The sequence below is a fragment of the Trichoderma aggressivum genome, assembly GCF_033847375.1.
Source record: "Trichoderma aggressivum f. europaeum strain CBS 100526 chromosome Unknown scaffold_054, whole genome shotgun sequence".
In the NCBI taxonomy this organism is placed as follows: Eukaryota; Fungi; Ascomycota; class Sordariomycetes; order Hypocreales; family Hypocreaceae; genus Trichoderma; species Trichoderma aggressivum.
In genome coordinates this window covers 164,269-190,006 of record NW_026946420.1, presented here as the reverse complement: position 1 = coordinate 190,006, position 25,738 = coordinate 164,269, and the positions used below count along the sequence as shown (strand labels likewise).

At 52.8% G+C, this 25,738-nt stretch overlaps 7 protein-coding genes across 7 annotated transcripts; 3 read left to right on the top strand and 4 right to left on the bottom strand.

The window, feature by feature from the left end:
- Positions 1-239: 239 nt before the first annotated feature.
- Positions 240-1,736, top strand: Triagg1_9525 (uncharacterized protein; the record flags this gene model as incomplete). The annotated part of the gene is made up of 1 exon (XM_062904492.1): positions 240-1,736. The coding sequence occupies one exon, from the start codon at positions 240-242 to the stop codon at positions 1,734-1,736; it is 1,497 nt and encodes a 498-aa protein (XP_062751562.1).
- Positions 1,737-1,877: 141 nt separating this feature from the next.
- Triagg1_9524 (uncharacterized protein) lies at positions 1,878-3,260 on the bottom strand (the record flags this gene model as incomplete). Its single annotated transcript, XM_062904491.1, has 1 exon — positions 1,878-3,260. The coding sequence occupies one exon, from the start codon at positions 3,258-3,260 to the stop codon at positions 1,878-1,880; it is 1,383 nt and encodes a 460-aa protein (XP_062751561.1).
- Positions 3,261-6,624: 3,364 nt separating this feature from the next.
- Positions 6,625-7,352, bottom strand: Triagg1_9523 (uncharacterized protein; the record flags this gene model as incomplete). Its single annotated transcript, XM_062904490.1, has 4 exons — positions 6,625-6,783; positions 6,848-7,031; positions 7,115-7,166; positions 7,229-7,352. The coding sequence occupies 4 exons, from the start codon at positions 7,350-7,352 to the stop codon at positions 6,625-6,627; spliced, it is 519 nt and encodes a 172-aa protein (XP_062751560.1).
- A 4,898-nt stretch (positions 7,353-12,250) lies between these two features.
- Triagg1_9522 (uncharacterized protein) lies at positions 12,251-13,645 on the top strand (the record flags this gene model as incomplete). Its single annotated transcript, XM_062904489.1, has 1 exon — positions 12,251-13,645. The coding sequence occupies one exon, from the start codon at positions 12,251-12,253 to the stop codon at positions 13,643-13,645; it is 1,395 nt and encodes a 464-aa protein (XP_062751559.1).
- Positions 13,646-14,653: 1,008 nt separating this feature from the next.
- Triagg1_9521 (uncharacterized protein) lies at positions 14,654-16,155 on the top strand (the record flags this gene model as incomplete). Its single annotated transcript, XM_062904488.1, has 2 exons — positions 14,654-14,721; positions 14,820-16,155. 2 exons carry the CDS (start codon positions 14,654-14,656, stop codon positions 16,153-16,155), a joined length of 1,404 nt encoding a protein of 467 aa, XP_062751558.1.
- Positions 16,156-16,547: 392 nt separating this feature from the next.
- Positions 16,548-18,920, bottom strand: Triagg1_9520 (uncharacterized protein; the record flags this gene model as incomplete). The annotated part of the gene is made up of 5 exons (XM_062904487.1): positions 16,548-17,274; positions 17,340-17,476; positions 17,528-17,990; positions 18,068-18,495; positions 18,561-18,920. 5 exons carry the CDS (start codon positions 18,918-18,920, stop codon positions 16,548-16,550), a joined length of 2,115 nt encoding a protein of 704 aa, XP_062751557.1.
- A 1,685-nt stretch (positions 18,921-20,605) lies between these two features.
- Positions 20,606-25,360, bottom strand: Triagg1_9519 (uncharacterized protein; the record flags this gene model as incomplete). Its single annotated transcript, XM_062904486.1, has 7 exons — positions 20,606-22,521; positions 22,586-22,804; positions 22,930-23,464; positions 23,841-23,894; positions 24,465-25,134; positions 25,191-25,270; positions 25,334-25,360. The coding sequence occupies 7 exons, from the start codon at positions 25,358-25,360 to the stop codon at positions 20,606-20,608; spliced, it is 3,501 nt and encodes a 1,166-aa protein (XP_062751556.1).
- Positions 25,361-25,738: the final 378 nt, after the last annotated feature.

Here is a 25,738-nt window from a genome sequence, read left to right as displayed (position 1 = left end):
ATCTTTAAGGTCGGATGCGATTTGATACATATCTTTGTCTGTAAATCTCCGGTGTCGCAGCAGAGACGTTGATATTCTGCATGCTTTGCTTGCTTGGGTAAGGTAATTGTCAACTACAACTCGGGAGCTGGCTGCGTGTGTCCAGGTTGAGTTCAAACTTTTGACTCTCTTACAAACAACATTGCTATCGTAAGATTCAGCTCTCTGTGCCTGTTGGGAGGACAGGACTCTGATGAGACATGATGGATTACCACTTCATCAAAGATGAAAAGGGCGTCTCCCTTCCAACAACAACATCACCACAACTATCACAGACAGAAACATCGCCATCACAACGCAGATCTACATCCTCCAAACGATTCCGCATCTCCATCTCCACCATCCTCTTCCTCACAGCCCTCCTCCTCCTCAAAAACGCCCACAACACCCCCTTCTCCCTCTGCACCTCCCACCATCGCCGCCCCAGCGTCGCCCACGTCCAGCAATGCTCCATCGACAACTTCAAGTCAGACCTCTCCTTCTTGGATCCCGCCCAGCCCATCCAGCCCGCCGAGTTCCTCCTCCGCAGAGACCGTCTCGCGCGGGCCCTCGCCGCCAACAACGTCGACGCCTTCGTCCTTGAGCCGGGCTACACGTTCCAGTACTACGGCAACATCTCGCAGCAGGACTGGGAGCCCTGGGAGCCCGAGGAGCGGCCGTTCCTCATGCTCATCATGCCGCAGACCTCCGACGACGGCAGCGTTTCCGCAAAGACGGCGTTTCTGTCGCCGCATTTCGAAGAGGGCCGCGTTCGCATGCTGGGCATCCCGTCGAGTGATGAAGAGCTGGACATTGTCATCTGGGAAGAGCACTGGAACCCGTACACGACGCTCCTCCAGTCGAGGCTCTTCAGCGGCAAACAGGCCCCGACGCTCATGGCCGACGAGGAAATCCGCGACTACATCGTCCGCGGCCTCGGCGCCGCTGGCTTCCGCACCGTCGGCCTCAGCCCCGAAGCAGAGCTCGTCAGGCAGCTCAAGACGCCCGCCGAGGTCGAGCTCCTCCGGGCCGTAAACACCGGCACCGTGGCCGCCGTGCGGGCCATGCGGCCGTGTCTCGTCCCCGGCCTGACGGAGAACGAGGTCACCGCCGTCCTGGACCAGACCATGCTCTCCATCGGCTTCGGCCTCTTCTTCAACATTGTCCTCTTCGAGGAGCACGGCGCCCTCCCGCACGGCGGCTTCGTCACCGGCGGCAAGGAGCTGACGTACGACACCATGGTCGTCATCGACGTCGGCGCGCACTACCTCGGCTACTCGTCTGACATTTGCCGCAGCTTCATGATTGACGCGCCGCCGCGGAGGACGACGCACTCCGACCCCTTGCGCGGCGAAAAGGAGAATGTCTGGCGCATCGTCCTGGACGCGCAGACGGCCGCCGCCAAGGCCATGAGGCCTAACAACACGGCTGCCAGCGTCGACATTGCGGCTCGTGGTGTCATTGAAGATGCCGGGTATGGATACGGGTTTACGCACCGCCTGGGTCACGGCATTGGCATCAAGGCACACGAGTCTCCGTATTTGAACAAATGGAACACTGCTTCGCTGCTCCGGCCGGGAATGACATTCACCAACGAGCCGGGCATCTATCTAGAAAACAGATTTGGTGTCAGACACGAGGATATCTACCTGGTCAAAGAGGATGGCGAGGCAGAGCTTCTCACAGGGCAGCGAGCACGAGGATTATATGAGCCTTGAGATGATTTATTTTTTTAAGAAAAAAAATCAGGGGGTATCATTGTAAACTAATATCTAGAGAATACCATTTCTTGCTCTCCCTTTATATATACAATGCTTCCCAACATAAGTTGCGTACCAAAACGCTATGCAATATCCCAACTACACCTCCACCGATCCTCGATGCAAAGGGAAGCCGCTCGCAATCGCAGTACGCGGCAGGTGCTGCAAAGTGTCGCTCCCAGGAATAGGAATGTGGTTCAAACCACAGTCAATGTAGACATTCTCATCCAAGTAAACCCAATTCGACACCTCCGTCATGCTCTCCGCCACCACTCCCGGAAACGGCGAGGAACTCAAGGCCGCACAAAGCCAGGACATTTGCTGGAAGACGTCGCCGAGGGTATGAAGCCTGGCGCTCAGGCTCATCCTGATCCACGAGCCCTCCGTCTCGATGTGGACGAATCTCAAGCTCGGCAAAAGCGCGCCTTTACCATCGCTGCCGTCCCAGAGAGACATGCCGGAGAATGCGTCTCCTTGTTGGAGGGAGGATGCCGCGCTGGTAAACGCATCTTGAAGACAGCTCAACACGACGGGTCCGCTTCTCGGCCACTGCTTCTCGACGTACTCGGATACAGTTGTGCAGACATGCTCGGCGGCGGTGCCTGTCACCACGGGGAGAGACGCGAGACGGGTATTGGATAGGTCGCCAAAGCCACCCAGCGGGTTGAACAGTTGGCATTCGAACTTGAGCTGAACGATGTGGAAGCCGTCGGGCGGAGGAGGGCCGGGTCTTCTCAGCACAACATCCCAGATGGCCGACTCGGCAAAGTGAATCTGGACATAGTGTGGAGACAGAAGCACCTTTTTCATCTCATCGATGAGTTCTCTGGCAGCATCCCCGGTGGTTATAAGCGTGTGAAGCGCGCGGGCGATCTGATCCGGCGATCCTCCCGGCGACTGTTCGGGAAACTCGCGATGCCAGTAGCCACACAGCAGCTGCAGAGCCAGCGGGAAGTCGATTCCCTTGGTGTTGGTCGACCACGTCAGGGGCCTTCTCGACAATCCCGGGCCGAGCTTATCGAGGATGCATCTGGCCGTCTCGGGGCCGTTGAGTATAAGCACGAGCTGGCGGATCGGACCATCGAACAACAGAGTAACCTGACGAGAATGCTGGCTTCCGGAGCCGTGATCAGAGTCGGTGTAGAACCGGAACAGCTCATCCCACAGCTGCCTGACAAACACCGACAAGAGCCGGTCCAGCACTCGATCCAGGTTGACCCTCACCCTCCGATCTGGGAAATAGTAGTGGGCTAGCAGCTCATTGTTCAAGCCATCGGCCAGGGCCTTGGCAAACGCGGCAACTAGAGCCCCCGCGACCAGGGGCGGCAGCTGGACCTCGATGTTCCTGGCCTGCTGCTGCGAGGAGGAGAAGCAGGCGGGAAACGGGGGCGGCGGCGGCTTGACGAGCGTATACGAGGAGGGGGAAGCGTGGCCTGTCTCTGGTATCCCAAGGGTTTCAGGACAGCCAGGCGGAGGCGGCATGTCTGAATCTGATCATGGCTGTGCAACAGGGAAAAGCAGAAGAATAGAGGGGAACGGTGAAGTGGAGGAATGTGTATATGTAGGTAGGCGTCGTTGTATAAGACGCATCACCAGCCCGGTCCACCAAGGGGGGATGGATATGTATAACTAGTAGATGGACGGGATAGGGTACACGTTTAAGCTTGGCCAATCCTTGAAAGAAAAGAAGCCCCGATCCGAATCCAAAGAAAATCATCTGGTAAAGCAAGCCACGCCCAACAAAAGTTTTTTCCATCGCCATTTTATCAAGCGCGCTGCCCACCTGAGCAAGGCAAAAAAAAAAGGGTCGAAGCCTTTTGCGTTTGCTGACGTTGCAAGCCGTCGAAAGCATTGCGCGTCCCGCTTCCGAGCTAGGGAAAATGCGTTGCGTCTCCCAGCTCGCCACAATTACATGTACCCTTTTTTTTGACCTAGGTACTCTTTCCATCCAACGTCCCCTAGTTTATTATTATTATTATTATTTCTTTTCTTTTCTTTGGCCCCCCAGGGAACAACAATGTGCCGAGACAAAAAAAAAAAAACTAGGTATGAACCAGTTGGCTTTGCGTAAGCAGTTTTTTTGCTTCCATGTTCCAGGCCCAGGGGCACGTTTCGGCCGGGAATCTCGCCAGAAGTCTGCGCGTCCCGGGCCAGCGACCCGCTCAGCTTGCTTGAATGGGTACATGTACATGTACTCGTAGGTTACTACAGGTAGGTACAGGTAGGTAAGTTTATTGGAACCCGCCGATGACTGATACGAGCACGCATCTCGAGATTCAAAAGGGCAATAATCGCGCGCGAAATTAAAGCCCATACACCAATATTTTTCCTGATATCCAATGTGAACAAAATCTTCGAGATGCAGTGATTGGAATGTGGGTTCTGGGTGAGTGACCCGGTGCTTGGGCGGGTGGTGACGTACCACGTGGTCGGGTACGAGTACCTTGATACAACCAAGTCGACAAATTATTGTCAGCCCGGATGCTTGAAGACCCTGCCGTTATAAAGCAAGGGGAGCGCTTACTTGTACTCTTGTCAGAGTCATATCTCGTCATTAGCAATGCTCTCAGTGGAAGGGGGCGGGATATTACAAGGCAACACCACGGAGCGGCATGTCCAAGAGCATCAATCTCCCTAGCATCAATCATACCGACCATACATACCTGTACATAGAGCAGCCTTCAGCACCAAACACATTGAGCTGCCGTGTCTACATGTACAAATAACCTCCAGAAATGAGGCTGGCTACTCACAAACACAAAATCAGCTGCGCTCTTTTTTTTCCACCGCGAGGTCTTGGCCGGTCTCCGTGTTGTTGTTGCCGCCCCCGAAAAGATCAATTCGAGTCGCATCGGCTCTAGTCCCCCGGCCCCACCTCCGGCATCTCATTTCACCTCCCTCGGCGTCCCGGGAGCCACGCTACAATATCCAGAAACATCTCCGGACGAGACCTGTCTTCTACCGTGCACTTCGAATGCCAGGACTATTCTCGATAGCAGAGCGCAGCTGACAAGCGCTTAGACCACGGCCAACATGTCGGGCAGTGTCACAAAGCGAATGCTCCCTAGGACAACAGTCCCGAGCCAAACACGCAGGACTGATAGCACACTGCTCAACCAGCCGAGGACAACATAGAAGTAAACCCATCCGCCGGGTCTTTTTTCCAATCGTAGTGGTCGCCCGTACAGTGACGGGGTAAATTCATCCAATACCCATACCAACCCAAGGCGCTCGCATTAACAAGCCAGAGAACATGACAGTCGGCACAGTCGATACATGGGAAGCCAAGTCTCGATAGATTAACCCCCATGGAGCCGCATCATCGGCATTGGTCACAGGTAGTTGACGACGAAATTGCCGCCAAGATGGAGAGCAGAAAGGGAAGTTCTACATACACCAAGTCTCAGCCCCCCAACTGCTCTGTGTGGGACTAGCGAAGAAGATGCTACTTGGGAGCGATAGAGTGTGGTCCCATCACCATCGCCACCATCACTATCGCTCTTGAGCGTCCGGAGGCAGCGACGGGTCGCCGGGTCCCAGCCCATGTCTTTGGCATCGCTGAGTCCTTTCCATCACGGCTGTAGCATTTTCGCTATTTCTTGTCTTTTACGAGGTGGATGACTGCATATCCTATTTGCGGATATATTGGATAATGTATAAACATGTTTGCAGCTGGTTATATGATTACGCCTCCAAGTCGAACAACATCGTTCTGACTCGTTGTCGCGACATGACCGAGAAGAGGCTATATCGCCGTCTGTGTAACACTGGTACGGCCCTAATAGTCGTGTCGATATGGAGTGCCTGAGATACCTAGGGCTGGTACGGAACGAAGGATTCAGTACTCCAAGTTCCCAGTTTCGCCGTTCGCCCAGCCGCGACCTAGACATTTCAGAAGCAGCTAATTATTCATGTATTGTCTCCAAAAGCTGTATGCACTGTGCATTGTTTAGACCCGGTTTATGTATATAAGCACATGTGGAAGAGAACGCCACGTTGATGAAGAGTCGAGTTTGTCCGATAGTCTCGTCTTTGTCTTGGTGATTTCGTTACCCTGTGTGGTTGTCGATGTATACATGCATCATCGGCTTCTCTTCTCTCTTAGCCATGCCAGATACGTGCATACTGTTAGTCACCATACCCGAGAACAATACGAGATGAAACGTGGTTGGTTGCATTGGTGCAGCCCAGATAAACCACGGCCGTAGCAACGCTCCACACATCCCCTCGTCCCTCACTCTCCGGGCTTTTCAAGTCCCGACAATAGAAGCCCCTCGAAGTAGAAACACCGTGGCTCGTGGTGGTAAAACAGATGCATTCCAGACAAAAGGGGGCTCGAGATGCTTGCCGCCAGATTCATCATAACAGGCGCCATCCCTCGACTCGATTGGACCGTCCCTGGACATGTGCCATCAAGGGCGTCAATGTGGCTGCTGCCGTGCAACTACTGTGTACTCGTTCATGTATAGACAAAGTCCGTCGATCGCCTGTAACCCCGCATCAATCGACGTGAGAAAGAGGGGAAGCTGACAAGACCGCACATTTATCCGCCTCTGCAGATCATAATCGCTCAGGAACAAGACACATGAGGCACAAGCTTTCAGTTGGAGAAGGCAGATCGTGAAAAGTAGAATGTCAAGTTATACATTGAGAGTGCAAAACACTCCGTTTCCGTGAAAGCAAATTGAGTACATAAGCGATGCATCCAGCAATCGCGTCATCATGTCCCGACCAACAACATCTAGTTGCAATATCCCGGGCGCCGACTCGCACGAACCAGGCGAAGCCAAACAAAAAACAATTGAAGGAACTATTGAACAGACATTAAGGATGGGTGGATGGGCATTTACTCGTCATTGTCCTTGCTCTTCTTCTTCTTCTTGCCACCGCCACCGCCGCTTGACGAGCCCGTCGCCGGCTGGCTCTGGAGATGTACTTCAAAGTAGGTCTCGCCCTGATCCCATGCGAAGCCCTTGAGATATGGGTTATCAAGCTCATCATCGGCCTGCCAATGACGTTAGTCGACAGATCTTTGCAAAGGGAACTGTGAATACATGTCCAAGACTTACTCGGTTCTTGTTCGCCTTGTGGATGGCCGACAGGGCGTCACCTATTGTCAGGCCCTTCAGGTTGCGAGCCACGACCTCTTTGCCATGGGGGAACTTCAATGTTATGCTCTTGATGGGAGGCTTGGTGAGGGGAAGCTGTAGCAGCTGGTCATTGTCAAGATCCTTGGGCCGCTGATTTATTTTCCTGTGTTGGGAAGAGGTGTCAGTTTATGTGAGATGATGAATGGCAATGACTGGATGCTGATTGCTCAGTAAATTGAAACGTACCACGCTGTCTGCTGTGTCTCTATTGCGAGTTCTAGAGGCGCATGGCTTTCATCTGTCGTGCAGTGTCAGTAAACGAAGATGCCATCAGCTATGCAAGACTACGAGGCAACTTACTGATTTCAGCAATGGTCATGACACCAGCCGCGCTAGAGCTTGATCTCCTATGGCCCTTCTCTTTGGGCGGTGATGATGACAGGCCTTGAACGGCCGAGTCGACCTTGGTGAGAGGTTCAGACATGGCGACGGTTGGTTTGTGGCTGGATCAGGAGCTGGATTGACTGTGTAAGCCGGAGATGCAGACGATGCCAAAGGGAAACTATCAGGGCTGTCTGTTTACCTGTTGATGAATAGAAGACGATGGATGAAGAGTGTTGGAATGTGATGAAGAGAAGAGAGAAGAGGAGAAGGTTGGAGAGAGGGGAAACAGTGGCTTGATAAAGGTTGGCAGGCAGGCACGGTGGTACTCGCTTCCGTGAGTGAGCATCCCATCGCCATTGCCTGCCCCTTACGCAGCCCGGGCGGGGTAACGACTTCCTTCTCCCGGACTGGGAATGAGCACTGGATCGCGTGACAATGATACCACTGGCGATGGCTGGACCTAGGCCCTGTGGTACCCGATTAGGCTTAGCAGGCGCTGATGCACTAATATCCACCCAAATCCGGGGAAAGAATCTGGGGAAGCAGACCCACTGCGCAAACGAGTACCGGTTGAAGAAAAAAAAGAGCCTGCGCCAGGGGAAGAGGTTGCAAAGTGCCGTGGGCAGTTTTTCGTCTGGATGCACGAAGATTTTCCCTGGGATTTGCCTCTGGATGCGCTCATGAGCAAGTGCCGTGGCATCGCGAATTGAAGTCAATCAGCCATCCAATGTGACTAAATCGCCCCCCCCCCCTGCCCCTCACCGGCCGATCTCTCCGAGTGGATCGGGTACTTGGCTCCACGGCGCCCACAACGCTTTACGTCAGGTATCCGGTACTTGACCCGACCATTGTCTCGAAAAAGTGACGTACTCCCTCCATCCCGTATCTCCCGTCCAATGACATCCGGCGACTCGCCCGACTGAATCGCATCCGGACTGCGTTGCAGCGAGCCATTTACTACCTGTCTGGGTTTAGATGGGAGGCGCGGTAGTGATTGGCTCTGTCGGGGTCAGGGGACACAGTTTCGGCGTACAGTATGTAGGGAACTTGGACGCAAGCATTTACTCCGCAGCGGCTGAAGACACGCAGGACATTCATCCAAAATGGCCTCCCTCCCCCGGAAGCAGCGCCTTGCATCTCCCGCTCTTTTTCATCCTGCATTGCATGGCCTGTCACCTGTGAATGGCGTCCAAATCATACGCTCAGCGTTCAACATTCTTTCCCAAGGACAGACGGTGGTTCTATAGCGGGACCGTCGGCCTGCACACCGAGCCCCGCTGTGGGCCTCATAGCACGATGCATCGCGTGTTTGCCGTCAAACGTCAGCACGAAACAGCCCACACGATGTGATGACTCCCGAGAGTCAATTGATCACAGGATGCAGCCCTCAAGGACAATTCACTTGCACTCTGGACCGATGCGAAAGATGATATAACCTGCACTACACGGCATCCCCTTGCGTCTGAACTTGGTGACTGTGACTTGAACGGAAATTGAGAATCCACCGTCAAACGAATCCCACTGCCCAGTCAATACGACACTCGCAACTCCCATGCAAAGCTCCCGGCTTCCATACACCGCACGCCTAAATCACTTCAATGCATCATGCCATTAGATAGACGAAACAGCCGACACGAAAACCCCAAAGGCTTTTTCTTTGTTTCTGTTACTGTTTTTCCCAGCGCGCATGCTTGCCTGACATATGCACACATACTAATGTTGCAAGTTGACCAAACTTTCGAGTCTTTCAACGTCATGGCCCCGGGCCACCTCCCTTGCCTATTTTCGAAACCAACCTGTGACAATAATTGAAGATGCCGTCCCTAAACTTCCCGACGATGCTCGTCCCGATGCCTCCATCCCGCCTGACTGAGGGATATCGCGTGTCAGTTACCCTGTAATCCAGGCCTCATTGCCGCCGGTGGAGGTCGGCGATGTCCTAGACGGTCCACAACGGTCCTGCGACATGGGCAAAATGCTCATATGACTGTTTCGAGGATTCAGGAAATGCAGGTTGTATACGACTGAAGCCCCTTGCACGAACTTGCCTCACCTCCGACCGACAATCATGAGTGAACGTTGGCGATCATCGAGACGTGATGCCGCGGACCGCAATGCGAGTGAATACAATCCAATGGACCGCCGATATGGATTCTAGCGATGAATGTTTTGAAGATTTTGATGGAAAATGCGATGTCATAGACGCCGAGTTGAACAATATGGGAAACACGAGGAACGCTTTTTGTCACGACCAGGAGTATTACCCATACGCCGCCCACCGATCTTTGTCGACTCAATGAGGATATGCCTTGAAGGGACGAATAAAGCATTAAACCGGTTGATGGATCAATCAACGCCCCCCTTTCGCTCTTATTCCACGAATTCTGTATGATACCCTAAAGAGCTGGTGCTTGTAGTCTTCTGCATTGCAATGCCGCTGACCATACTACTGCGTAGGCACTTCGCCAAGGCCCGTAGACGACCTCCGCCGAACCACACGACTCAATCCGGATCTTCATCGAACCTACGAAAATTTGGGAAAGTATCGAAAGTTCCAATCTCGTCAATTACAAGCCCGAAATACACGCGATCATTGTCATTACTTTTATCCTCTCCTCCCTTAAGACTTAACATCCCGATACCGCGCACACGCAAATCCATATGCGACCCCTCTCCGACTACCCTAATCCCTGAAACGGCTCGAATCTCACGCAACAAAACCCTTTCAATATTTCGATCTCGATGAATTCTTTTTGAATTCTTCAATGATTATCCCCTCCCGATTCTCCGCTGCCAGAAATTAACCACAGTAGAGGCTTGTTCTCTCTGTGTTACGTATTGACTAGGTACACAAGTCGCTATAGAGCAGCACCCGTAACACCATCCACGCATCTCTTCGAACCACCGAACCACCGCAAGATTTTGAAATGATGAACAAGGCTGCAAAAAGGATTCGAAGAGGTATTTCGGAGCACTGCTATGAGAAAACGAAGATTTGTCTAATATGTGTGGCAACACCCAGCCAAGCAAGTGTCGCGACCTACGAAAGAAGGACGGGCTCGAAAGATGATGGCATGCATCAAGTGTTATTACAAGTATCTGATGCGGTAAGCCACTCTGCCTGTGCGATGTGATGTCTTGTATAATTGCTCTCATCTGATATCGGGTGTAGAACATGGAGAGTGAAATTCATGGGCAGTGTAGGTTAGGCAGCTCGAAGACGCGGAGAAACATCTATTGCCCAGCATCTAATGCTTTTTACAGTCAAGGGCACGGAATCTCACGGCCAAAGGGAAACTGGAAAGGACAAGCTGTACGGATTATGGCTGAATGTCAGTTTGGGGTGGGGTTATGCGAATGGGTATACGAAATACAGAGAACAGCATTGTGAATTTCAACACAAGTTGCAGGGTGAAGTCGAGCATCAAGCATATTTCACAAGTGTCAGAAACCACCCGTTATTTCCAAGGAGAGAAAAATGGCGCTGAAAATAAAACATGTTGCAATGTCTGCAACGGGACTGAGCAAACCTGCTTCCTTCATACTGCCTCTTTAGACAGACGCTGCCGTCGAGGTTGCGACGCCAAGTAAAAAGAGGCAGCACGCAACTTTACCTCAAACGCAGCGGTGGCACTTTGAAACACTTCTGTCGATTCGACTAGCTAAGATGTATGACTCAAATTTGTAAAAAGAAAACTTTTTAAATTAAATGGTTTTGCATCGTGCTGCAATTGCGTTTCGTCGGATAAGAGCAGGGCTCTCGTCTACCAATCGAGGGCACGCTTAGAGATGGGTATTAGTACTGGAGATACAGCCAATCCGTGTTATTGGCCGCTGAATTCATGCAATGCGCACCCCAATGCATGTGGTGTAGTAAATACGACGTAACGAAACACCTAGATTCCTGGCGCCCTCTCGCGAACCGCGAAGTCATTTGACAATACCATGTACGTATTGCCTGATGCAAAGCGGCTATGCGACATCGCCTCAGGTATGTCTTGAGATATGCAAATGTGCTCTCAACGGCCACGACCCCAAACAACATCAACTCGGGTAGATGCGTTCTAATTTACAAAGGTCTCGTAGTCTCCTAAAGTGGCCTCGAAATCACCTATCGTAAGGGCTAGATTCCGTACCCTCTTAACCGCATGGCCGACTACAGGACATATTTCCGGAGATACATCTATGGCTGAGGATCTTGTTTTTGGCCAGAGGCATCTGGGGCTACACCAAACAAGACCTTAGGAAGTGTTGAACAGCAAATCATATTGAATTACGTACATCCTTTGGCTACCACTCTCTTGTTTCTGATATTACATCCTCTTAGGATAGTTACCTTGGCAGTTACACAGGCTCGAAGATGGAGTCGTCCTTCGGCAAATGACTCATTGTCCGATGCACGACTGTATACATGTATACGACTCTTCCTAACACCTGCGTGCAATAATGTTGATATATAAAGCTCATTGAGCATTAAGAGCGAGAATGTTTCTCGTTGAAGCCAAACTTTCCTCAATCATTAGCTCCAAATGGCACGACTACAATACCAGCATTATATACCCCGCTTCATTTTGAAGCACTTTGCTTTCTCAGAGAGTACAGGCAAAAAGTGAGAATATCTGATACTTCTCTTCAAAACCTATCTAATCATCTCATAGATCTACTAGAGATGGTTTGCTACATGTTCTCCAACTCCCAAGTAAGGGATTTCAAGTCGCAGGCGTCAGCAAGACATGCGGTGAATACAATCTCTATGATCTTCCGAGCAGCGCCAACCCTAGAAACATCGAAGAGCTGTTCAGCGAGCTGGAGAGCAAATCAAGCCAAATATTTAGCAAAATAAGAGACACCGTTACTAAAGGTCTTGACCACATCGACATCCTTGAAAAAGACATTCACATCCTCTTCAAGTTTATGGACCTTTCCAGGAAACTATCCAAGTATTTTCGAGACGAGGTAGCTGATCCTTATTGAAAAAATGACTTTATGTTCCAAGAAATGTTCGAAAAAGCACGAAATCAAGGTCGATCTGACGACCCATCACAATTTTGGCTTGAGGGTTTGCTGTACCTCTTGCAGACCAGTCACGAGGATCTTCTGACTGATGCGGATAAGAATGCCTGGGCACACACATATAGCCATCTTATCGAGCGATATTCTCTTCAAATTTGGAGAGCTGCCGATGATCATGAATTCTTTCTTAATGAAGGCCTGGCGGATTTTGAAGGCGATACAGAGTCCTATTTAGGGGCAGAAGAGAAGGAAAACGGAAGACTCCAGCTCGCCATGTTGACGACGGACGATGTCATGCACATTATCTTTCCAATCAGTCCGGAAATTGCCATAATCTTTTGCGATGAATCTCGTTGTTGGGAGTCACCATTCGCTGAGCTTCTGCACAAGCTGAAGATTCCATATCCGGAAAATTCTTTGCTAAAAGGAGCGCCTCATAAGGATATCACCAGCATTCATGTGCCGGAGCAAAAGAGAGGGAAGAAAAGATGGCCAGAAACGGAGGCATGGAGAGTAAATATTGGCAAATTGTCGGCAGAGCATCATCAAATCATCAATTCGTACTCACTCCTCCACGCGCAATCCTTGATTATAGTCCGAAGTCGAGAGCGCTTCGAGCGAGCTAAGAGATCATGCGCTTCGTTCAGTAAAGCCAGAATTGAACGATGGGAAAGCCAAGGGAGTCGATATACCCATCATAAAGATGCACCAAGACACACGGAAATTGGACCAGAACCATCCGGAGAGCAATTAGGCAGCATCGAGACCGATTTGATGCTTACTCCAGATAGGATCATCAGCGCCATTCACACTACGAATGAGCCTTCACTGATAACTAAGAAAAATATGCTTGAATCTTGGACGTACATAAGCGCAGTAGAGTCTCTCATGGTTAAAGACAGAAATCTGCAGCCAGGCCCTGTGGGTGGGATAGCAGGAATACACCCAGCAACGAGAGCGGCTTTCGAAGCGGCATACCCGCCCAAGCATGTCAATCACAGAGATCTCATTGAAATGGATTTCGAGGACTTCTTCGACAATGGTCTTGGAGAACAGATGTTTGCTAGATTGATGGACAATCTCCGTGCCAAAGCAAGAGAACTGGTACGCGCCGAATCTTTTACAACCCACTGGGACAGTTGTAAAACCGATTTGCAGAAGGACCTTGCCAATACGGATCATGTGAAAGGAGAAAACGCGAACTTTCTCCTCGAAAATCAGACTTTTCGAACAGATTATATATTGGCTCAGAGGTTTGCCCTTTTGCGGTGGATGTTTGAAGAACGGCAGGATATATTGGCAGTCTTTGTGGCGCAGTTATCCAAACCTCTGGATCAATTATACCCCAAGGTCATCCGCACACGTGCGCCGAGAACTTGAAGTTACCAGTCAATCGAAATCAAGCAACTCGCATAGAAGCAGTCTGTGCAAGCTACAAAACCACTGCATGTATCTTGCGGGCCACTCAATTTTGTTTGCAACAGAGGAGAAGAGATCAAGCAAGATGTACACAGGATAGCAACAAATCCCATAGAACTAAGGCAGTCAGAAACATATGGAGGCTTGTGGGTTCTATTTGGAATCAAGCATTGACATAATATCGTAGCTAAGATAGGAATCAGATTATTCGGAACAACAGCTTGTATCAAGCTCGATAACGAGTACACTTTAGTTACAGTATGCTCAATTCCAAACAGTATCAAATCAAAATATTACAAGTCCCAGCACCCGTGTGATCCACTGGAAGCATCGAGCTTCCAGGACTTATCAAATCCGGATCCAGCCTAATAAAGCCGCACCGGGGCTGGACTCGGCTTTCAACAAGCTCCTACGGGGCCCTCCAGCGGCGGAACCGTTCCGGACAAGGAGCTCCAAGTGGGGGCGGCGGGGTAAGGCCGCTATTCAACGGAACAAGCTGGATCAACAAAGATCCGACAGTATTGCTCGCAATTTGGGTAGAAAACTGTCAACATAGTTTTGTCATCCACCTCTCCATGATCCGACAGAAACCGTCGGATTCGGGGGCGGAATCGGAATCAGCCCCAAACTTGCACTTGTTGGACGCAAAGACGATTCGGTTCGCGTCATCAGATGCAAATTGAGTTGGCCTTGTATGGCCGGAGAGGAGAGGCGGTGCTTGTGCAGCTCAGGTTGTTTCTCTTTTCTTTTTCTTTTCTTTTTCTTTTTCTTTTTTGGTCCGTGTGTCGCGTTATATATATGCAGCTTCACTTCTTCAATTCACAACCACCTAGAGCTGCTCCTTGTACTTACTTCTAGAGCTCCATTGGCGAATTGATTGACTCCAAACACCTTCGCTTTACATCGCTTCACAAACTGTAGATACCTAGGTCTTTGAAAGCAAATATTAAAAAAAAAAATATCGCCAACATGCCCGTCACAGAGTTTGCCACAAAGGAGCTCTACAAATACCAAAATGGCTTCAACAACCACCTAGAGTACGTCAATCTCTCCCCTACCTGAGCCATCCCCAGCTTAGTACCGCGACTTACACCCAACCTCACCTCTACACCTCCCAATGCTAACCTCACCACAGATCCGAAGCCATCCAAGGCGCCCTCCCCATCGGCCAAAACTCCCCCCAGAAGCCCCCCTACGGCCTCTACGCAGAAAAGCTCTCCGGAACCGCCTTCACAGCCCCCCGCCACGAGAACAAGCAGACATGGCTGTACCGCATCCTGCCCTCGTGCGCCCACCCGCCCTACCAGCCGTCCCCCGAGTCTCGCGCCGCACAGGAGGGCGCCGACACCTCCAAGCTGCGCTACATCCCCAACCAGCTGCGGTGGGATCCCTTCGACCACAATGAGGCGCGCGACCTCGACTTCGTTTCGGGCATGAGGCTCGTCGCGGGCGCCGGCGACCCGACGCTCAAGCAGGGCCTCGGCATGCTGGTCTACGCCGCCGGCAAGAGCATGGACGAGAACTCGGCCTTTTACTCGGCCGACGGCGACCTCCTCGTCGTGCCGCAGGAGGGCGACCTCAACATCCGCACCGAGTTTGGCTGGCTGCTGGTGCGTCCCATGGAGATCTGCGTCATCCCCCGCGGCGTCAAATACCAGGTCCAGCTGTCGTCGGGCCCGGCCAGGGGCTACGCGCTCGAGCTGTATCAGGGCCACTTCAACCTCCCCGAGCTGGGCCCCATCGGCTCCAACGGCCTCGCCAACGCCCGCGACTTCCAGGCACCCGTGGCCCATTTCAGCGAGGACTTTGGCGCCACGGCCTCCGAGGGCAGCAGCTCGTTCGACGTCACCGTCAAGCTCAACAACACGCTCTTCCACACGCGCCAGGCTCACACGCCCTTTGACGTCGTCGGCTGGCAGGGCAACTACTACCCCTACAAGTACGACCTGGGCCGCTTCAACACCATCGGCACCATCTCGTACGACCACCCGGACCCGTCCATCTTCACCGTCCTGTCCGCCCCGTCCGGCGTGCCGGGAACCGCCGTCGCCGACTTCGTCATCTTCCCCCCGCGCTGGCTCGTCGGCGAGGACACCTTCCGCCCGCCCTGGTACCACCGCAACACCATGAGCGAGTTCATGGGCCTCATCTGCGGCGGCTACGACGCCAAGAGGGGCGGCGCCGGCGGCTTCGTCCCCGGCGGCGCCAGCCTGCACAACGTCATGAGCGGCCACGGCCCGGACGCCGACAGCCACGAGGGTGCCCGCAACGCCGCGCTCGCCCCCGTCAAGGTCGGCGGCGGCAGCTGCGCCTTCATGTTCGAGAGCTGCCTCATGGTCGGCGTCACCGAATGGGGACTGCGCACCTGCAAGAAGGTCCAGGAGGGCTACAGCGAGGAGAGCTGGGGAGGCGTCAAGACGCACTGGGCGAAGCCCGCCGGCAAAGATGTGAGAAGCCACCTCGCCGAGTGAGAGAGAACGGGGGAATGGGGGGGAGTCGGATGATTTGGCTCGTAATGTCTCTAGAGACTTGTGTAAACAACTTTTTCATGCGTTTTTGCTATGTGGGATTGAGGGACAGCCCACTGTCGATTTTGTATTGTAGGAATATTCGCGATCATCAGAATGAAATACCAACATCATTTTACAGATACGCTTTCTCAAGATTCCGGATAAAAAACTCATACATTGATAAAACGCCCCGTCTACATGCATCTACATGAGACCTTTGATGTACAATACCGCCGAACCCCCCAGGTAATTAGCACATATCGATTCAAAACCGCCCCCCAACGCCAAACACATTGCCGCCGCCTGTCCCCTCAAATCATACACATCAACACCCCCATCTTCAGAAACGGCCCCTACTCATCCTTGTCCTTCTCTTCATCCTCATCTTCCCCATCCTCCTCCAAAGCCCAGTCCTTCCACCCTTCGCCCCGCAGCCAGCTCACACCCTTGCGCCACTGGCCCTCCCGAATGGCCTTTGCGTCGCGCTCATACACCACGCCCGTCACCATCAGCGCGAGAACAAACACCCACACGTCTCCGCCCTTCATGGCCTTCCACCAGCGTCGCTTCACACCCACCTTCCACAGGCTGTCGACGCTGGCACGAGCAGAGTACAGGAACACGCCGCGGCCGTGGCGACGCTCTACCCACGCCCACATGCCCGCGAGGAAGCCTCCAAAGAAGATACGCTGCGTCGCAAGGACATGACGGGGAAGATACTGCTGGAAGAAGCAAATAGATGCCCAGGCCGTCGAGATGGACCCCGTAGCAAAGGTGGAGAGGCGCAGAGCCTGCGATATGATGCGCTGGATGGTGGCGAATGGGAAGTTGTACAGGTTGCGGAACCGGGGGATGATGGTCATGGCGGAAGTAAAGATGAGGAAGAAACGCGTCATGGTCGGGAAGGAGTTGAGCCAAAAGGTGAGGTAGGTTCGCAGACAAGATGGGTCTGTGGGGTGAAGAGTTGCGCAGGAGAGGGAGGTAATGAGCGGGTGAGCCTGTGAGCTCAGTGGTGAGACGCCAGCCAGCGTGGGCGGGAGAACCTCTTTGTTGGGGAACAAGATGGGAGAAATATTGGGTCTACAGAAGCATGAAAGCCCAGGTTAGCCTAGTCAACGTATTTTCGCAGTGAGAATTTCACTTACGGCCAGTTGAGTCGGGCCATCTCTGCGATATTCGCCAGGACGTCAGTCGCACTGGGCCATTTGAGAGTCGTGGGATAGTTCTCTGGCCGCGGGGGCAGGTAAGTAGACGAGTTTTTGAAAATAAAATCTCCAAAAGACTATCACACTGTTAGTAAGTGGTCCTTGGTCGAAGGGATTAAAAAGCGTACAGAAGGGAAGCAATCAGGGTCAAAGACTGCAGCGTGGAGCAATTGGCCGAAAGCCAGGGGCTGCAGCATCCAGCTACCGAACCACCAGGGCCGCTCGCGGTTCTTCCCATTCTTGATGCCCCAAATCATGCCGTCCTTCTCGCACACATTCCAGCCAAACTCCAAGGCCCGGAACAGGGCGTAGATGGCGATGCTGACACGCATCTGCTGGGACGGATAGACGCCGAGGGCAAGGCCCGCGAGCGAGGCACCAATGGCCGGCGCAAACGGCGACGTCAGGGTTGCCGTCGTCCGTGGGTTGCGCAGCCGGAAAGGCTCTGCTTGAGGATCCAGGAGATGGACGCGGAGCCGGGTGAGGAAGCGGAAGAGCACCCGGTAGAGAAACAAGATGCTGGACAGCGAGAGGGAGAGCCTCAAGGCGGGGGATTTGTAGATTGGCTTCTTCTGCCCACCTGCACTCGGACTAATTTCATTTCAAAGATTCGTCAGTCATCGCAACAACCACGATCAAGTCCATTCACCGAAACAAGCAGAACTTACTCCTTGCTCCCAAGCCTCTTCATGACCGCGTCCCACGCCTTCATGCCAATCCACGTCGCCGTGAAGACGCGCAGCGAGTGTCGCACCGCCTTTGCATTGTAGTCGTCGCCTCCCTTCCTCGGCTGCAGCGCCTTGTCCACGCTGCTTGGGCTTGGTGCCGCGCGGCGCAGCGCCCGCGACTTGGAGAGGATGTACTTGTGCAGAGCCGCGTATTCGCGCGGCGAGATGGTGTATCGCAAGGCATTCCGCAGGATCGGGTCTGGCCCGGAAGAGCCGGCTCCAGTGCCCTGCATGACGGCCTTGTCGCTCGGAGGCGGGGCCAGCGCTGATGGCGATGCCATTGTAACGATGGTCGTCGATGTCGCGGGCTGGTTTGATGTCGTGAGTACGCAAGCCGTGTGGTGTCGCCGGGCTGTCGCGAGGACCAGCTGCCGTGAGTGGTGTTAAGTAGTCAAACGTCGAGTCCCGGTTCCTCCAAACACGAACAACCGACACGGGCCAGCCTGAGCCGCAAAATATGCCCGTTATCACCCAAACCCCCCCGGCGAACGAGGGAGAGCAAAGGAGTCGAAGTGGTGTGACGGTGACTCTGCTGTGAGCGCGATGGCGGCAATGCCACGTAGCTTGATGTTGACGCTCCCTGAGCCGAGTCTTTGCTCTTGCGACGTGTCCCCAGAGCAGGAGAGGCTCGATTCCAACAGCCCAGGATGAGGCTATCGCCACGCCAGGCACTCGGATCGATCTGTGAAGCCCGCAACGAAGTTGCAAGAGCCAAAGCTCCTCCCTGTCCTGCGCTGCAGTGGCCAGTGCGGTACAAACGAAAGGCTGAGTGAGCCTCGGCAGCGCGGCACATGTGAGCGGGCGTGGAGGCAATTATGGAGCTCCAAGACCGCTATAATACAGGGGGTTTAGGGTGGGGCCAGCACACTTGACACAGCACAGGGCTTCCCCATTGTCACTGTCGCCGATGACTTCATCTGCACTCGGTGTGTTTGATTGCCCGATGTGGATTGCCATTGCATGTAGATACTGTTGCGGTCATCTACGCCGAGGAAAGAGAATCATCATGAGACAGATCAATGCCTTGTACTCATGAGCTTTTCACGCACACCTACTGTAGGCAATCCTTATTACTGAAAAGGACCAAGACTTGTACCTGCCTATATGTACCTTGGGTGTTTGATCCGGATATCCAATTTACTGTTAGTACTAACCGCTACATTCTTTAGCCTTGAAAATAGCCGGATATCCAAGGTATCTCATCTCACATTCCATCACAGCAACTATTAGCTACCTACTATGATGACAACCCCTTATAAAAACATGGAATTGGTGTTGGCTGCTTAAACAACTCATGCCCCTATCTATATACTAGTACCATGAGATAAGCCAGCATCTACGTGTTTCATCAACTGCAATACGTGGCAGAGCAAGTCCTCACCGTAAAACTCACACCACCCAAGCTAACACCTGCACGATGCCCGTTATCAGGGGCATCATGCATCGCAAAATGTCGGCAGTTCTCCGACGTCTTCTCCCAGCCTAGACTGCACAAAACAGGTTTGAGGCGGCCATGGAACATACACCATGGTCGACATATTATAAGATACTACCTAATACTACCTAGTATAAAAAGCATCATCCCATTCACAGGTGAGAGGCCGCAAATCGAGAAATCCCCCATCAACCTAGACGATTATAAACTGCTACCTGCAAACGCAACGACAAAGTGTGCCTAACCACCATCGCCTTGTCTTTTTCATCCATCCTGCTGGCCATTTGCTCGCAAATAACGTGGCCAGCTTACCGACCTTGGCCTGAATCCGCAACCACCGCAATATGCATTCCACATTATCTAGCCGCTATCCTGGTAGCTAGCTGCCTTCGAAATCATCAAAACGTTATCATATGCTTCCAAGTAGGGAGCAATTTCTTTTTTTAAAAAAAAAAAAAAAAAACCCCCCAATATTCCGTTCCGCCAATTCCCTTCCATTTTCTACACCCGCATAATATTCTTGCTTCATACCAAAGGGTGCTCACGTGAGATGCTTCAAAGGAGACAGCTGGAATCAGTCCGTCTCCTTCAGGGGGGTGGGGGGTTTGTCATCGACGTTTATCTCGAAGCTCCGTCAAAGTGAGGCCGTCTGTTGGCAGTGCTCTGCAGATGTCTGTACGTCCGGTGTTTTCAGTGGGAATAGCATGACCACAAAAGATATGCTCGCGCGATTGCTGAGCGCCCATTTTATGTATGATTTGGCGTCATCATCCCATATCCTTCCTTCCGCAATCCAACCCAAAAGCAGCCTCTCCGCAGAACCAAAAAAAAAAAACAATCCGCCGGCAATTTTCGTGTTGTATCAAAGAACACCAATGCACGCCAATTTTCAAGACAAGAAGAAAAGGAGCCAAGGCCCCTTTGTGAGGCAACATGCCAAAGTGAGAAACTTTTGGAGAGAGCTGGGATGCAAATGCTCGGTGTAAGGCACGTCATCTCATTGCGAGAGGAGTCGTTAATCATCAAACAACGCAAAATGATCATCATGGATACTCGGCGACGTTGGATAGGGAGCCATTCTGTGCTTCCATCAATGGAACCCATTTGCGTGCCAAGGTAGGGCCATCTGGGTTACCATACGACAGTATCTCTTCCTGCCATCCCAGGGCGATCCACCGGCCTAGATCTCTCGGCTCTGGGCTGCGAAGGCCTGCCCGGATCGCTTCTGCATCGGGAACTTGGCCGGACAATACGGCGTCTAGGACCCTACGGCGGCGCCATTCGCGTTCCTCTACGGCAATCTTGATAATGCGATAGCGAGATTCCGTATTCGCCCAACCATTGACGTTGCCTGACCCAGAAGATTCCAAGATCATTTTGAGCTGAGTAAACGGTATCTCGATGAGGATACGGGACAGAATCGAAAACGAGGCCGGTTGTGCGGCACGGGTGGCTTTGGGCGTATTTGCATCGGCCAAGCTCTTAGCTTCCGAGAAGGATAAGTCGCCAAACTGGATGCCGTCAAGCTTTTGAGGACGGCGTCCTTTGCCCAGTTGCACAATCGATCCCTCAGCAGATGCCGGGAGCACCCCATTGTCAAGAGCATCTTTGGCCAAAGGTGGTGGGTTGATTGGCAGTCTGCCATATGGCACAAACTCTACGGCCTCGGTGTCCAAATTGAAGTGCGAGGGGAAATTGTGAATTAGAAAGGTGACAATGGCATTAAGGAGGATTTGTGATCCGTTGCCATACTGGTAGGTTTCGTGAGAGCCCTTGTCCCGGTATCCATCCAACGCAAATTCCAGCACACGCTCCAACGTCTCCCAGGTCAAGATGTGGGTGGCCACTTCGCAGCCGCGTCGGACAACCGGAGCCCAGTCAAGGAGGTGGCCAGCGGCAGCATACGAGATTGCAAAGTCAGTTTGTTCTTTCACCGAAAATACGCTAGCGGTCACGTCGCCGGATTCCATGCCAACGGGCCGAGGAGGAGGATGAAGCAATGGCAGTCCGTATAGGCGCTGAACTGCCATGTAAAATGAATCCGAACGGATCCACTTGCTGCCCGTCTCTAGAAGAAGAGTTTGCAGAAATCTATCGTTGGGGGACGCCTGGAAAGCCTGCTTCTGCAATAGGTTGAAAAGCTGGGCGCTGCGAGCGAAGATCAATCGATGACCAGGGATCCGCACAGGCGCTGCCCTGTCGTCGGTGTACCGAAGTTCCAGAGTACAATCAGACAGCTCATGACGAGCGAATTGCTCTTGCAGGTATTCAATGAATCCATCAGCATTGTCGCCCTGAGCCATGGGGGGAGGCAGGCCTGGGTTGGGCATCATCCGGGGATAGTCTGGCACCCCATACATTCTCCCCTGGGGATTTTGACCTTGAGCCTCATCGGCAGGCCCAATGCCGTTATGCATAGCTCCAGGACGATATTGGTTATACATGGCCGTCTCTTCTTGGTGAGCCGAAGACTGGGAATCGTGAAAGCTATGCGGTGTTGACGGTCCCAGTATATTACCATACGGATGATACGAGTCCATGGGCGCATAAGCCATCGGTCGGCCATAGCCGTCAAAGTTAGTAACAGCCATCATGTCCGCCCCGTATGGCACCATGGGTGGGAATCCATTGCCATTGTGAGGCATCATGGGGTGCGGTCGTCCATCCGGCATTGGCATACCAGGCGGCGGCGCAATGCCTCCGGAGTGTGGAGGCGCCGGCGAGGAGCTTTGAGAATCGTGAAAGGCTCCAAAGTGAATGCTGCCGTTGCTTGCATGAGCTTGATGCATGTGAGGTGGGCCATTTGGCAAAGGAGGCCTAGGCCCATGGGACAGGTCCCCATTCGCCACAATGCCCATCGGGCGATGAGCTGGTTGGAAGGGCGGCGGCATCTGGTATCGAGTTGGAGATACAGGCGGGGGAGGTTGAGAAGAGACGAGCTTGACCGGGGGGTATTGAGCTATGAATGAGCATCGTCGTTAGCTTCAAAGCTCGGTATATCAACGCTCAAGGTAGGAGCTTACCTAGCCTCTGCCTTGGCTCATCTTGGACAGCGCCGATCCCAGGACCATGGAACTTGGTCTGCATTCCAGAAGAGGCTTCATGAGCGGTCGGTACAGAAGCTTCTGCATTTGCCGGCTGCACAGCGTAGCTTGTCGAGGTCATGTCGTTGCCGGGAGCTCGGTCGGCAGGTGCAACGGGCTTGCTGCTGGCGATCACGACTTCTTTGGCTGTATCAGAAGCTATTCATGTTGACAGTCGGGTCAGCAAGGTCGTGTTTCTCCAGTAGGGGTAAGTACAAGACGAGAAGACAGGGCGCTGGCTCGCGCCTCCCCTTCAAGGAAGAATCAATGCATATAAAACTTACCAACGGCGTTCTTAATGGCAGATTTCAATTCTGGGCTGCCAGCCGAAAGGGATTCGCTGGCATGGGGCGTGTCTGCAATCAGAGTGGGCGAAGACTGGTTCACCTCGTGGGGCCGCACTTCCAGAGAGCCGTTTCGAGGACTGTCGTCTGGCTTGACGTTGTTGATCACAGGAGCTGCAGCGGCGGCGGCGGCGGCGGCAGCCTGGCGCTTAACGTAGGGCAGAGGAATCGCAGGGACGACGGGCTTGGGCATCTGCTTGCTGGAGACAACGGCAGGCCTGCGAGACCTGACGGATCCGTTGGAGGGCGCCATGGTGGTCGGTCGGTCGAGGTGCCAGATCCAAATCTGATGGATCGGACTGGTTGGTGCGGCGAGTGGGCTGAGAGCCTTGCTCAAAATCCGCAGGTCGGCGAGGGGCAGGGGAGGCCTTGGATTTCCGATCGCCCGCGCGCCAGACCTGGACGACAAATCTGGAGATGTCGGCAAAGAGGCATCAGTCCAGTCCTGGTCAATGCCAGAAAACGTCGCCTTGGGCTAGAGGCTGAGGCAGCGCTGGCGTCAGTTGGGAGGTGGGATGCCAGGGAGAAGGAATGGAACACAAGGTAGAAGTCAAGCAGCTGAAAGAGGAGTTCGAGTTCGTTCGCTTTGGCAGTGATGACACTAAATCGGACTTGCGTCTAAGCAATTTTTTCCCCCCGCAGAGGCTGCACCTCATGCCTGTGCGCCTGCTCTAGCTGCTTGTGCCTCTACTAATACTGACTGAGACACTCAAGACTAAGAAATTTGATTGCTCCCTGCCTCTGGCTTTTCGTTGGCTTTGGCGGCTGAATTTCGGGATCAGCTTTGGATGATCTTGCCACTTTGTAGGTATGAAGTCAGGTCAAGTCACTTACTGAGAATGTACACGTACATGTACTGGGGTTGTCTGGATGCAAGGGGTGAAGGAGCTGATCTTTCTGTCTCCCTGGTCATGATTAAAGCATTGATCTATGGATGCCTCAGTAACGATCGATGGCGTCTGTCCTGCAATGAATTACCTCTACTAGGAGGTACTAAGATTTTGAATACAGGTACCAGCTGTGCTAAGGTACTACCAGGTACCTGGTCCTGCAGAGGTACTAAGGTACTGCTAGCCAATGCCGTGTATGGCCCAGTCCAGTCCAAGTCCAGTTTCCGGTACCGAGTCCATGATGTGCATCATTCGATCCATGATTGGCATCGATAACATCGAGCCTTGGCAGGAAATGGGACAGATGGCAAATGGTTACCCTGTCCCGTCTGGAATGTATCTAGAACTTGCATGCATGCACACGTACCTAAAGACAACAAGGGGATAGAACAAGACGAGGTTGATTAATTGCAATCTGAAATACCAAAACTCAATTATAAATTGTACCCATTTGCAACCCAAAACGCCGCTCTTGAAATGTCCGCCTCCAGGCTGCTGTTGGCTGTTTCGTTGTATACCGTACCCTGTATCCTCTGCATATAACCACGCTGAAACGTATCAAGCCAGAGTTTCGTTGCCGCTTACCAGCCTTGCAATCAGTACGTAGATGAATATCGCCGCACCCGCAACAAGCAGTTTGTTCCGGTAAAGCCAGCCTCGACCAGCATCCCGCTGTTGTACAACGGCATCTACCACAGCCTGGGCCTGGTTACCGCTCGACGCGGCAATGCCTAGCTGAGGTCCGCAGGAAGAGCCATTGTCGCCGTCTGCTCGGTTACCGGTGGCCGCATCCACCTTGTGCTTCCTCATCCACTCCCAATTCTCAAGGTCCACTTCTGGCCACTCTGAACGGAATTTGGCGCCTCCATCGCCGGCCTTGACGTTGCCCTTGGTAGCAATGTTTCCTCTAGCTTGCGATCCACCGCCAGTCGAGTTCCACCACCGTGATCGTGAGGCGAGGAACTTACGCTCGGCGCTAGAAGCAGAAACCGACCCGGTGGTCATCTCATCGCTGGTCATAAACGACAAAAGGCCGATTAAGATGGTCGACACCTCCCATGCTGGATTAAAGGATTTTGGATGAAAGTCGGATATAGAAAGACAAAGTCTAGTCGATGGCTGGAATCGGCCTGACGGGGTGTGCATGCGGATCGCAGGCGGCGCGAACGGATAGTTCGGAGGGAAGATGAGCGTTCCCCAGTACTGGCCTCCGTGATACGGCGTATCTTCAGGGCCAGTGATTATGTAGTGCCATCTACGCTTTGATGTCAGCATCAGGCTTTAAAACAGCCAGAATTGGGGGCGACATACTCGAGGATGTTGGACTCGGAAGGATGGGCGGTGATGTATGGAGGAGGATTCTCGGAAATGGACTTGAACTCTCGCGTTAACTAGCCATGGCTGTTAGTATCCGCAGTTCGAAAAACGGCCCTCGATGCAGAGAGGATACATACCCGCTTGTGCGCCGCTTTGCTCGCCATGATCTCAACGCTGGGGGAGGGATAAGGATCGAATGGCTGGACTAAGGAGGGTGATTGATCGATCGCGTGCGCAAGTCGTTGTCGAAGTAATCCGTCGGCAATTGTTAAAGAAAGTCTGAAAATAGAAGCGGCTTAAGGAATTCGGTATTGAATACAGCGACGCTGGAGAAGGAAGCCGGAGAGTGGTGGGGGATTAGATTAAAATGTTGGACGAAGACACGGACTATTAAGGAAGACGATGATGAAACACAGATTAGGCCGGATGACTGCAGCCCAGCTGGCAACTCGGGGGGTTTCGTCTCTACTAAGAGCCGAGGACCCAAGCCCGAGAGTGTGCGAAGGCTCAGCCACGTGGCTGGTGCTTTCAGGGTAGGTTGC